Below are 13,909 nucleotides of genomic sequence, written 5' to 3' on the forward strand. Positions count from 1 at the left end.
TTTGATAATAATTTAAAAAACAAGTCAAACTTAAACCCTTCCAAGTAATCTTACATTATTTTACTTGGATGCATCACATATATTTTGTCAATGATTGAACATAGGCTATATTTAACAACGGTGTAAAAAAAGGGCAGCACTCTTTTATTTCAGAGAATCCATGAACATCCTTTCCAGCAACATAGGCAAGAAAATTCAGAAATTATAATCTATATAAATAAAATTTAAAAATTCTTCAATTACAATGGATGCAGAGAGGAAGATACAGCTCAAGTGCGTATTTGGATATTCCTGGGGCACAAGTTTTTTAATTAATATAATTATGTTAATTTAATTGGAGCAGGCATTTTTGTGGCCCCCAAAGGGGTATTAAAGTACTCGTGCATGAACGTGGGGCTCTCCCTGTGCATCTGGGCTGGTTGTGCCTTATTGCCCATTATGACCTCTCTGTGCTCCGCAGAGATAGGTATAACTTTCCATGCTGTGGAGTTCACTACTATTGTCTGAAGAAATGTTTTGACAACTTGATCTCTTTCCTGAACCTCTGGATAACCTTGTTTCTGGGGCCAGGGCTAGCTGCCAGTCAGTCTCCGCTCCTCACTGGGTACAGCATCCAGCCTTTTCCTCCCAGCTGCTGTGCTCCAAAGCTGCCAAAGAAATGTCTGGCCCCGGCCACATTGTGGATTGTGGGAATCCTAAATTTTCGTGGTGTGAAAGAGGTGACTTGGCTTCAGATATCCAGCACCGTGCTGAAAATGGCCATACTCGGCCTTATTTCCCTAAGTGGAGGAGTGTTGCTGGTGAGAGGGAGGAAGCAGAATCTAGAACTCCTTCGGTGCTGAGTTTCCAGAAGCCTCCCAGTTTACAGAAGCTGTCTTCCAAGGATATTTTTCATATTCAGGTGGAGGATACTCTATGTATATAGCAGGTAACCAACAATACCTTGAGAAAAAAAGTCTCAAGCCATGACTTATTGCACGCCATGTGAAATGCACATCTTTTATTATATTTTGGGTTTCATTTAAAATAAATGATTCAATCTATTTTTTCTTCCTTATTATTTTCTAAATCAGATCAAGATATGCCAGCTCTGCACTTATCACCTACTCTTAATTTTTCCCACAGTTATTCCAAAGTATTTATTTTCTGGAATAACTTCTCTTTTTCAGCTTTCTATTCCGGGACCACAGATATGGGACCTCCATGTCAAACTAGTTTTTATTCTATTAATGGATGAATTCTCGGGCTGTGGAAATACTCCCCTTCCATGAAACCATGAATCCAAGAATAATCCAATGCAGACTATGTTTGTGTTATGGGTGGGTGGGTGCGACACACTCAGGCTCTTAAGTATTTTTAAAAAGAATAGAATCATAGATATCTTTGATTGCTCTAAGGCTGGACTTAATACTCTTCCCTTCAACATCAGGACAAAAGTTTTCTCTCCACTTTCAACGTCAGTCTCTTCCCTTGAACTCTACCTGTATCCTTTCCCTCTCACCTCCTCAGGAAACTTGCACACTTATTTCATGTTTCTCAAAGTCAACCATTTTATCAGTTTTTTTCTTTGACATTTAAACATGAAGCAGACGCTCTACTATTGAACACATTTTTCCTTTAATCTTAGTACCCCCTGTAGTGACTGATGTGTCCATCATTCATTAAATCGCTCGATCAGCAGATATGTTTTTAAACACTGACTATTTTTAAAGTCCTGTATTAGGGCCTGAAGATGAGTAAGATGTATTCTTTACCCCCAAAGAGGGTTATAGTCTAGTAGAACTGGCAATACCTAGATTTTGGCCTGACTTCTGCCACTTACTAGCTTGGCAAGTAACTCTCTGGACTTATTTTTTTTTTCTCCTTCATTTGAAAAATGGGCATTATCACTTAAAATCACTATAATTCTGTGCCTTATGAGCAAATAATGGCATGATAGTATTTAATAAGTGGCTACAAGGGAAAAATATAATTACTATGGAAATTCAGTGGAAGGTAAAATCACCTTTTGCTGTGTCATCAAGTGGAAAAGGTAGCAATTTTCATTGAATCCAAAAAGTTCTAGCAGTAGAAAAATCTGAGTGAAGCTGTGGAGACTAGAAGTGTGCAGGTGTGTATAAGACATGGCACACAATCTTGGGTGACTGCAAAAATGCTTTCCACCTGATGGGCTTTATGATAGATACGATTGCTAAGCCAAGTACCTAGAGAGAGGAGAACAAGATGGCGTAGGACTGGAGACAGACGACTGGAGAATGCCAACTTTTAGGCAGTATGTGGAGAAAGAGGATCTGCTGAAGAAGCCAGAGGATGTTTAGAGAATTATGAAAGAAAATCACCATGTTTCCAAAAGAAGGTGAAATCAACATGGTGAAATGGTTCAGAAATTGAAGAGTGTGAGAGCTGATCAGAAAAAATTTTAAGAGGTCATTGGCGAATTTTGAGCATGAGAGGAAATTTGGCTTTGAATTTAAAAGTGAAGTATTGAGAAAAGAAAGCTATAAGAGATTAGTCTTTTATGGGTAAATGGGTCACTGCAATTTGAAAGGTTAGCATAATGAGAAAAAATTTCTTTTTCTCTCTCTCTCATTTTCTCTCTCTCTCTTTTAAGGATAGAAGAGATATCTTTGGTGTCTATCTGTGCCAGTTTCATTTTGTTCCATTGCCAAAGATGTTTCATTGCTAGATGACTTTGCTGAAGACAGATTAACAAAATTTGCTAACTTATCAATTATTACAGAATTCTTGAAAACCAGCTAGCAGTAAACAAAAGCTGAAGGAATTTCAGTGTATGCTGGGATTGTTAATTCACTTAATAAATTTTAAGTATAACTAACTTCTAAGTAACACTTTTACCAGTAAAATAGTAATTTGTAGGCAGCTGACTTTGCCTACCCTAGGAACAGCCATCTTTTAAGTTCAAAACCAAGGATATTCACTACCTGTCTAGCTATTATATTGTATATTATATTGTATTATATTCCTATCCCCTCTGTAACAATCTAATACATAATGAGAAAGAGCAAAAGGCCCAGAGGAAAGTACAGGTAATCCTAAAAAGTAGCCCTTCTGCTTGCCCAAAATCTTTAACTAATAACCATAGTCATTAATAACTTATTAAGTGCTAGGCATCTGATTGGAATTTTGTTGTCTCTGTATTTTCCATTTCCCCAATATACAGGTAAGGAAATTGAAACCTTGACAGTCAATAAATTGTCCAGAAGCTCATAAATAGTTAAGTGGTTCAGGCAGCATTTAAATGAGAGTTTTCTAATTCTTTACTCATCAAGTACTTAATCAGCTCATATTTGTGTATGCCATGGGCATTACATTCAACCTTTGGGCAGATGCAGATGGAAGGAATCTGACATTTGTCAAAGGACAAATATTTATTAGTCAGAGGGATTTAGCTTTAAGTAACAGAAACCCACACACATTAGCTTAAACTAGCAAAGGGGAACTTGCTGCAAGAATAATGCTGTATTTCAAGGGAGACCTGAGCAACCAGTCTTCAGGAGCAACAGGAATTAGGGAAGCTCTAGAACTTAAAAACTAGAGTTATTAGCTGGATTTTTGTGCTGCCATTACGTGCTTTTTTCCTGATTCTCTCAGTTTTGTTGACATATGGTTCAAATTCTTACAAGAAATCTTCTCGTGTACTGGCAATGATTGGCTTCCAGTGAGTCAGAGGTCTGTGCTTGGTCCTGTTACCTATTACCAGGGCACAGAGTCACATTGTGTACACATAGCTATAATGTTCAATTCTTTATGTCAAGGATAATTCTCAGAGAACGGTGAGACTGGGGAAAATGGTGTCACAAATGGGGCAATATTTGAGAATAAGACTATCCTGGAAAATCATTATATATGATGCTAAATCACGTCTTTTCTGCACTTGATATTGGCATAAAGGGAAGGTGAAGAGACTACAGGGAGAGAGTATTTATGACGGACTCTTTTACTCTTTTCACAAATGCTATGAGAATGTATAATAGGACAATTTTGTTAGCCTAGGAGATTTTTAGCTCCTATTTTCCCAGAAGAAGTTATGATTGCTGAAGGAAGGGTAAGTGTCAACTAGGCAACTAGAAAAGGAAAGAACATTCCACGTGAGAGAATAGGCTGAGAGGCAACGAGGAGCACGACACTTTTGAGAAACTGAAAGAAGACCAGTGTGCCTGTAGCACGGATAGCAAAGGGGATCATCAACTTGTCATATACTGTATTCTCACAGCCCTTTCTCCCTTTTCACATGGACGCTTACCACAGCCACTATTTTAACTTTTCTTTAGGTGATTATTGAATTAATCATAGGTCCTCTTCTTAATGTTGAGCTTCATGTTTGTTTTTGCTCACCACTGTATTCCCACTACTCAAACTCATTACCAAGTACCTAACAAAGGAGACTGAAGACACAGGTAGACTCCGAACGTACAGGGTCTTATGGGCTAAGCTTTCACTTTCATTCTTGTGCATTTCTTCAGAAATTTTACCATCTATGGGGGAAATGAAGACATTAACCCCCTTTTTTTTTCATTTAGCACCAAGTTCTGAAAGGAGGTGTGTGTGTAGCAGTTCCTATTGTGTGCGTGCATGCACGTGTGGTGGTGGTGGTGGCTGGGGCGGATAGGAAGAGTCCAGCCCAACACTTGATACATGGAGCAATTTTAAAGGTTAATTTAAGGCATAAGTTTTACCAGTTGTGATTTTGCTCTTTTGCGTGTTATAGGGGAGCTGAAGAAACCCAGGAAGACAATTCTAAAATGCATATTTATTGCATTCCCTCTGGTGACTATTGTTTATTTACTGGTTAACATTTCCTACCTGACTGTTCTGACACCCAAGGAAATTCTCTCTTCAGGTTTGTACGTAAATAACTAAGGCAATAAATAATAATAAGGACAGTTCTGGTCCTTTTAGCATATGTAAGTATCATTTTACCAGTTGAGACTGCTGTTTGCTTTTCATTATTTTATAGAGAGTCAACTTGTAATTTTCAAAAATAACAGAGGGGCCAAAGAGCATGATTTGTCTTAGAAATGAGTTTCACATTTAAGCTTGGTAATGTGTTTTCTGATAATATGGAAAAGTATATATAATGATGGCGTATGGTGCAGACTGGGTTCAAAATGTTAGTATTCCTTTCATGATCTCTTCTCACCAGAGTGACACTGTGTAATCAGTGCTTATAATATATATAATATGTATATTATATCTACTAAAAATTTCACAACATGAATTTTCCAAATGTTCTTCTAGGTGACATAAAGAATGATAAACTTGAAATGTAGGACATTAGTAGTTAAAAGAATAGATGCTAATGGTCAACTGATATACATAGTTAATATGATTAATATGTAATATAATGTTGTTATTTACCATAAATAACTCTAAAATTTATAGTGGCAAAGGGCCCTGAACATATTGGAAATTTGACTAAAAGATAACTATTTTAGGGTCCTAGTTGTAGAATAAAAAATGAAAGAATAGGAAAATATTAAGGAAATAAACATATATTTAAAAATGAGTAACAGATTCAAGGAATAAAAAGAAATTTGGAAAGAAATGAGGAACAGGAAATATGAAAGACAAGCAATTTCCTCAAATCAGCATTAAACGTTGAGTTATCAGCCAGTACTTTTGGAACTAATGTCTTTTGAGTAGCTATTACTGTTTTGGTAAATCTTTGGGGCACTGGAAATAAATCTAAGGGAGGTTTAATATAAAAGTCCTAACACACTTTGCCTCAATTCTTGTGTTACTGCCATGTAGGAAGCTGCCAATGCATGGTATCAGTGTTGATTCATAGTGGTCTAGCTCTGTTAGGGAGCTGTACACTAGAAATAGTCAAGATTCTGAGTATTTGTGGGAACAAACCAATTGCTAAATTGGACAAAAACAAGTAATGATTTATTAACTACTCTGATTATGTAGAAAATAAATTTATGAAGCTACGTACAGGTGTGGTCAGGGTTGTTGGTCAGCTGGCTCAGCCGTAATGGCTCACTGAACCTGGCATCTGTTTTGGCCAGTGCTCTGGCCATACTCGTTGTTAAAAATGATGAATATCTCTTCTGGTGTGTCATAACAGTTGCAGCATTTTTGTGGGCGGTATACTAGTTTTGGCATGTATGGAAGACACATGAAGTGTTTTGACTATAATTGATACAATTTTTTTAGACATATCATCCTTAGATGTTTAAATTCTGAAATAATATTTTTGATTTCAAATATCTACCTTTTATTGTATTATGAACTTACATTAAGGAAATAATCAGAGCTATACATGAAAAATGTATGTACAGGGACAATCATCATAGCATTACCTATGAAAGCAAAAAATTAAGGACCACCAAAATATCCAATAAATTTGAAATAAATAAATAATTTATAGAAATGTATATAATAGACCATCTTGAGATTTTTCAAAGATCATATTTTTGAAGAATACTTAAAGTAAAAAAACTGTTTATAATGTAATAATGAGAGCAAAGGCAGGATCTATATTACAATATAAAACAGAAAATATCAATAACTAATTAATAATGACCTGTTGGAATGATATTGAGGGTGATTTTTGTTTATTCTTTACTAAATTTTCCAAATTTTCTTTAATGAACAGCAAAATTTATATAGTAGGAGAAAAAATTATAAGCAAAAGAAATGGATTCCTAAATTAAGGAATTTTAAGGATTAAGGAGTGAATGTTTTCAAACAAATGGGTATATTTAAAAGACATGAAAAGCTACAAAGGGATATAGACCATCTAGGATGTGTGTGTCTTTCTTAGAAGAAAAAATAGAGTAAGTTCTACAGCACAGTAGGGGAAGCCTGTCCCTCTACAGTGAGGTTTGTGGAAATGTCATAGGGAGGAGTACAGGTTTCTGGCTTTTTCAGCCTGAGGATTTCAAAGTTCCTGAAAGCCCTGCTAACACACTGTTGACAAGGTTGCTCCCACTTGGTGTTCTTGAGGGTTCCGTGTCATACTTGAAACTAGAGACTATTGGCATAGGAAAAGATAATCGAAAAGAGTAAGTACATTGTCTGGGAGCAGAGGCTAAGAAGGTTTCTTTGACCAGAAGCAGTCTGCAGATAACTGGTCAACCAGGCGTGATTAAGTACTTTGAGAGGAAACTGAAAATGTTAGACTCACTTACTAGTAAATTGGTACAATCATTTTTGGAGGGTAATTTTGTAATACCTAGCTTATTTTAAAAAGTATATACCTTTTGACTCACAAATCCCACTTCTAAGAATTTACTCTCAGAGGAGAAGTGCACCAACACCTGAGGGCACAAGTGTGTTCATTAAAGCACATTTTTAATTAGTAAAAAATTGAAAATAACCTAAAAATCCACCAATATGGAAATAGTAAATAATTTAAGTTGCAGTTATATAATGGAATACTGAAAAAGTTTAAAGATAATTAGATGGATGTATATGTATTAATATGATCAAGATATATTGGAAGGTGAAAAAAGCAAGATTTACCATGCAGGAGCACACACATACACACACACACACAAATACATATATATACATATATACATACCTCTCACAGATGCTTATATATGCATAGAAAAGTTATGAAAGAATATCAAAAAAGATGTTAATGGTAGTTACTTCTGGGGTGTGTGAATGAAGGATTGGCAAAGAAAGGGACACATTTTTACTTTATGTGTTTTGGAGCTATTTATTTTACTTTTTATCAAAAGCATTTATAATATAATTTTTTAAAGAAAATAAATAACATAAGGGAAGTAATGAAAAAGAAAAAAAAATCAATTGTAAGATAGAGATAAAGATTATGCAGCAGAGCTGAACTAGAACTTCCTCTAATTATAACCAACCAGGTTTGAAAAGGATGGGAACTCAAAGGAGAACAATTGCTTCACTACTGAAAAGAAGTATTTCTGAAATGTGTCTGAAAATGGAAAATGTGCAGAGGTATGACTGTTCAGGAGGAATAACCAACAATACCTTATTTAAAATGAATATTAAGTGAGGCAAGAGACATTTTAAAACAAGGCCCAATATTATAGAATAGCATTAAAGAGAATAGTGAAAAGAGAACTTGAGGCTATTTGAAAGGGCTTTAAAAAATAGACTTTAAAGAACAGGAACCACTGATGAAATTTCAATTTCATCATATTGAAAAAATTTTACTGTTTGTTATAAGCCAGTATGTTGACGTGCTGGAGGCTCTCCTGGAAAACAACTTTGCCATAACCCTGGAGGACCCCTACCCCCAGGGACACAAGATCGTGTTGCACTCTTTCCACCGAAAAACTGAGAATTTTTTTTTCTGAGTCTGAATGATCTATCCTAGCTTATATATCTTACATAATATGAATTGGATTCAGATAGATTCATAGATAGTGGATAATTGTTTTCACTGATGCCTTTTATATCTACTGACTTATACTGAATTAGCATTCATAAGATCTCTTCACCTTTAAGTAAAAGAATCTCAATATTCTCTAAAGATTGGTCAATACCAAGGTTTCTCAATCTTAGCACTAGATATTTTGGACCATATCATTTTTTGTTGTTTTGTCCCATGCATTGTAGGATATTTAGCATCTTTGGCCTCTACCCACTAGATGACAGCAGTAACCTCCTACCTCCTCAGTTGTGACAACCAAAAATGTCTCCAGACTTTGTCAAATGACCCCTGAGGAGCAAAACCACCTCCCCTGAGAGCCCCTGGTCTATAGTTTAGGCTAGTGCCCAGAAGTCATAAGTATTTTAATCTGTGTGTAATTTATTTTCCTTATCTATATGGTTTATTTTTATTTCTGTTAAGTATTTCAAATTGCACCATGATATGGGAACTTTGTGAGTCTCATTCCTGTGTCAGAAGCATTGCACTGTGCTTTTTTTTCACTCTGACTGTAATTATCAGTACTCTGTAAACTAGTTTTAGTTTAAGCACTCACTCAATCATCCATTCAACAAAATCAATTTATTTCACAAGTATCATTGAAAATTTACTCTATGTCTGTCACTGAATGAAGTAGTTTTATAGAAAGTAAATGATCTTTGCCCTCAAGAAGTGAAATTCCTTGTCTGTTGGGGAAGACACATAAAATAATAACTGGTTTGACAGAGCTAAAATGGACACATGCATAAGGAATTAAAGTGTGAAATTAAATGAAATTCAAATTTTTAATGACTTTTTAAATGTCCTCCTTTTTTTAAAAAATAATTTTAAAAGTTTTATCATTATCTTTTTAAATACATTTTCTTCTGTGTGTTCTGGTTTTTCTGCAGATGCTGTGGCTCTCACATGGACTGATAGAGTTATCCCCTCATTAACATGGGTTATTCCTTTTGGTATTTCTGCCTCATTATTTAGCAACCTTCTGATTAATGTATTTGAATCATCAAAAGTAATATACATTGCAGGCCAAGAGGGCCAGCTGCCTTTGTTATTTAACATGCTTAATATTTACTCCTCTCCATTTATGTCTGTGTTACTACTTGTCATTATGGTGTCCATCGCGGTTGTCTTGACAAACCTAATTGACTTGATAAGCTATCTTTATATTGTAGTTTCTATTTGGTCTGCTTTATCAATGACAGGAATACTAAAACTGAGATACCAAAAGCCCAATCTACCTCGACCTTATAAGGTAAAAGTGAGTTTTCTAATTTTTTTCTGTGTGAAATCAAAGATACTGGGTGTAAATGTATTGGAAGACTATATTCAGAATGTCTACAAGTAGATCTTTTTATTACTAACAAATTGTGAAGCATGTACAGATAATTTGGTCTTAGTTTTAATTTTTATTTTTATTGGGTAGATTTTACTCAATATAAAATCTCTCAGGTTCTGTTTGGTTTATTAGAGAGAAGGATAGTCCTCTGGACTGTCAGACAAATCATTATGAGTCTTTTCAGCAGAGATTACTTTGTTTAGTTCTGTAGATAGCTACCACTGCATACCAGTGTCTTCCACAGTCAGGGTCAGATTTTGCAGGTGGGAAATAGGCAAGTGCTGCTGTGGGGTCACGAGTTATAGCATCTCCTGTCCTGAAACGTCAGCTTAACTTGATCACCAACAAATTCCATCCTTTCAATTCTACTTACATTTAAACTTACTTTCAGTCTGGATGAAGAAGAGTTTCACAGGAGTGCTCTTTAATCATAGAAAAGGAAAGAAGAAAAAACTGGACAGCATAAGGAAACTTGGAGAAAGGTGGCCTGATGCTTTGATTATCAGAGTAGTAAAACAGGCTTGGTTGGCTCAGCATCATGTTAAAAGCTTTGCTTGGATTATCAAAATTATTTCTCTCAGTAATACAGAAGATGGATACTAGTGTTATCCCCATTTTACAGATAAGGAAATAGGTTTATAAAAGTTGTCACTTGCCCAAGGTCACACAGCATGGAGTGGAGCCAAGATTCAAATCTAGGCAGTCTCTTTAAGATGTTTGTCTCTCACTAAGTTCAAAATATAAGAAAGAACTCTGGGAGGAAGCAACATTCTAATCATCAGCTTTGGTTGACTTACAACCATCTTTTCTTTTCAGTTCCTTCTACTTCCATCCAGCCATCCCCTAATTATATCAATTATTGAGAAGCCACTATGATTTGAATACCTTGCTAGGTATTCTGGGTGCAGAAAGGAATAAGACTTGGCTTCTGCATTCAGGCAGACTATAATCTATGTAGACAGTCAGATGAACCAAAACCATAGTATGAGCATTGCTACGTGGTGGCCTCCAGAGTATGCTCAGAGAGTACATAGGGAAGGGGAATCTTCTTGTTTTTTAACCACTGATCCTCAGTGTCTTCAGACCTAAAATGGGAATAAATAATGCTTACCTCCTAAGAATGTGGGATGTATTAAATGAGCTAAGGCATGCAAACAATACAGAGCCATATTGATAGTTATTATTATTTATATTATTATTTGATATTCATTTGCATCAAAAAGGAAGGCAAGGGTAACCATAGCGTAAGTGCTTGAAATTTGTCTCTAATGCCCACATGAATGCTCTTCTCTCCTCTCTCAGTTTTTGGATAACTGATGGTAAGCTCTGAGATGATAGGTTATCTTTCTCAGGGGTATTTTACCAATTAAAAGGAGTTTCTTAATGATTTAAACCCCAAATGAGTGACACTCTAATTAAAGGGTTTAATAAATTGTGACTAGCTGTGTTATACTTTGGAGGTATAGATTCATATCTATCTCTTAAATGCATTGCAAAAGTGACTGCCTACTGAATTTTCTCCCTAGGTAGGGTAATGTTTGGTGCAAAACACTTGCAATACTAACACAAAGCAAGTGCCAAGGATAGGGATTCAACGTTTTTGGCCAAAACAGAAGCCAAAAAAATCCACAAAAAATAAGGAGAATTGTTTTGGCCAAAGTTTTTATTTTGATTTGTTTTGTTTTTAATATACTGAGCCTACAGAGCCATAATATTTACCTGTCAATATCTACTTGAGCAACAGAGGGTCTGAGGATACTCTGTGTTATTGAGATGAATTTCCTACTGCCTTGAGATATTTTTCTGGGAAAATTGTTTTGACTTCCTTTGGGCCTTAGGAACTCCCTCTTAAAGAACTCATGCCTTCTAGACCAGAAGATGTTTACCCTACCGGCAAATGGTCATGATTATTTTCACTCACGAACAGTCAAATGCTAGATGTTCATTCCCTACAGCCAACACCCTAACAATAATTTTCAACATCTTAAATAGTAAGCCAGATTTCTGTAAACTCATGGATAATTTAACCCATTTTCTATCAGTAGCTTATATCTTACTTTTTGTTTATGTAAATATGTAAGTACCTTAAATGGGTTTTAATATCTAATTTAAAAAAAAAATTGCTCTTTTCAGGTGTTTTTGCCATTTCTACTGGTAGCAATAGCTATCAGCCTGTGCTTGGTTTTGATACCTTTGGTGAAGTCTCCACATATGTATTATATCTATGTGTGTCTCTTTATTCTCAGTGGACTTCTGTTTTATATACCTTTAATATATCTAAATTGAGGTTGCTTTGGTTTGAGAAGATGACGTGTTATTTACAATTGCTGTTTAATATTTGCATCCCTGAAGTGTCTGATGAACAGATGTCAGAAGTAGAAGTAGGAACTGTGAAATAAAATAGCCTTCTAAAAACACACCAAGTTCCAAATAAAGATTAAGCACATAATGGAACATTAATGATAAAGTACCTATGGTAACTTTCTTTCTCAAATGAGATGATATATACAGAAGTACACAGGACAGTACCTATCTTTAAAACTCACACAGAAATTGTAATGTGTAATGAAAGCTCTGTTGTTTTGCAGAAAGCTTAAATCTTGGTTTGCATTGATATATTGCTGATGTCTCTCCCACTCTTCCATTTTTTCTACACCCCACCCCTTCTTTACTGAAGTTGTGGTTGTCTTGTAATAAAAGTTAACAATTAAAAATAAAAAAGCATGGGAGTTCCCTGATGATCTAGTGGTTAGAATTCAGTGTTTTCACTGCTGTGGCCTGGGTTTAATCCCTAGTCAGGGAACTGAAATCCCACAAGCGGTGCTGTATGGCCAAAAATAAAAAATAAAATAAATAAATAAATTAAATTAAATTAAAAAGCATTCTCTTCAACTTTCCTGAGTCCTTCTTTTGGTGCTGATTTGAATATAGAAAACAACCCATTTGGAGAAGGGGGCGGAGTCAAGATGGCCAAGTAAGAGGGTGTGGAGTTCACGTCTCCTCACAAGTACACAAGAATGCATCAGAGCAATTCTTGCAGAGCACCTACTGAGCACTAGTGGGGGACCTCAGACACCCACGGGGACTGGAGGAATCTCTGTGCAACTGGCTATGACGTGGGAGGGAAGGAGGGGGGCAAGAAAAGTGGAGGTGGGACAGGACTGGAGCCCCTGAAGTGGGGCTAGGGAAGAAAAGAGATTCCCACACTCAGAGGGCCCTATTCATGGTGAGGGGATCAGGGGACAGAGAGGGACCTTCAGGGGATTGCGGGATCAGAGGGGAATGTGGCAGCTGGTCTGTAGAGGGCGGGACACAGTGGGACCTATGTGTATGGTCTATGTCACAGCACTGTGCACCTCAGCCTGAGTTGTGTGTCTCCTGGTGGAGAGGAGGGCTGGGTACCGGAGAGTGAGGTTTGGAGGGTGGACCTGGGGAGGGGATGGCTTTTGACGGTGGGGAGGCAGCCTGGGGCAGCAAGAGGGAAGGGCTCCACAGCCGGGAAGGTTGGCAGAGGAAGACTGGGCCACCAGAGAAGTCGGGCACCATTGTTAATTGGTGAGCAAAGGGCAGGGCCGCCATTGCAGTGACCTTCCCCACCTGCTGACCTGGCCTCCTTGGGCAGTGGGCACACCTGAGTGGGCTTGCCCACCCCTCAAGTCAGGGTCTCCTCTACCCACTTGGGCCCCAGTGAGCCTGCTAGGGGCCTGGGTCTGAGCCCTGCTCTGCCAGGGCCTCCTCTGGCTGCACGGGTCCCAGTGGGCCTGAGCACAGCTCCCCCAAAGCCTCCAAGGACCAGGTGGGTCCTGGCAGCCTGCGCACCACCCCAACAAAGATTCCTCTGGCCATGTGTGTCCTGGGCCTGAGCACCGCACCCCTCAAAGCCTCCGAGGGCTGCACGGGCCCCAGGCCTGTGTCCCACCCCCACCAAAGCCTCCTCTGGCTGCATGGGTACAGGTGGGAAGTCTGTGCCCCAGTTGGCCTGTGTGGGCACATGTGCTCTGGGCCAGCTTCAGGAGCAGATGCTGGTGAAAAAAACACACGCAAAGGTGGGGCTGACACAATGGGTTCAGAGACCTACCTAAAGGTCTTGGAGGGCCTCCTGGGGAAGTGTGGGTTGCACGGAGCTCACCATGGGGGCAAGGGCACTGATGGAAGAGGCACCATGGAATCCTTACTTTTATTTTTAAAAT

The 13,909-nt window shown here is 37.6% G+C and overlaps 1 protein-coding gene across 1 annotated transcript; it reads left to right on the forward strand.

Annotated features, from left to right (window-relative positions):
• Window positions 1–244: 244 nt before the first annotated feature.
• SLC7A13 (solute carrier family 7 member 13) lies at window positions 245–12,118 on the forward strand (the record flags this gene model as incomplete). The annotated part of the gene is given in 8 exon segments (XM_082674670.1): window positions 245–313; window positions 316–469; window positions 472–835; window positions 837–928; window positions 4,730–4,861; window positions 9,274–9,635; window positions 11,853–11,994; window positions 11,997–12,118. Coding segments are annotated over 8 exon segments (1,437 nt in total).
• Between the last annotated feature and the right edge of the window lie 1,791 nt (window positions 12,119–13,909).

This window comes from Grampus griseus, assembly GCF_964374135.1.
Source record: "Grampus griseus genome assembly, chromosome: 17".
Lineage (NCBI taxonomy): Eukaryota > Metazoa > Chordata > Mammalia > Artiodactyla > Delphinidae > Grampus > Grampus griseus.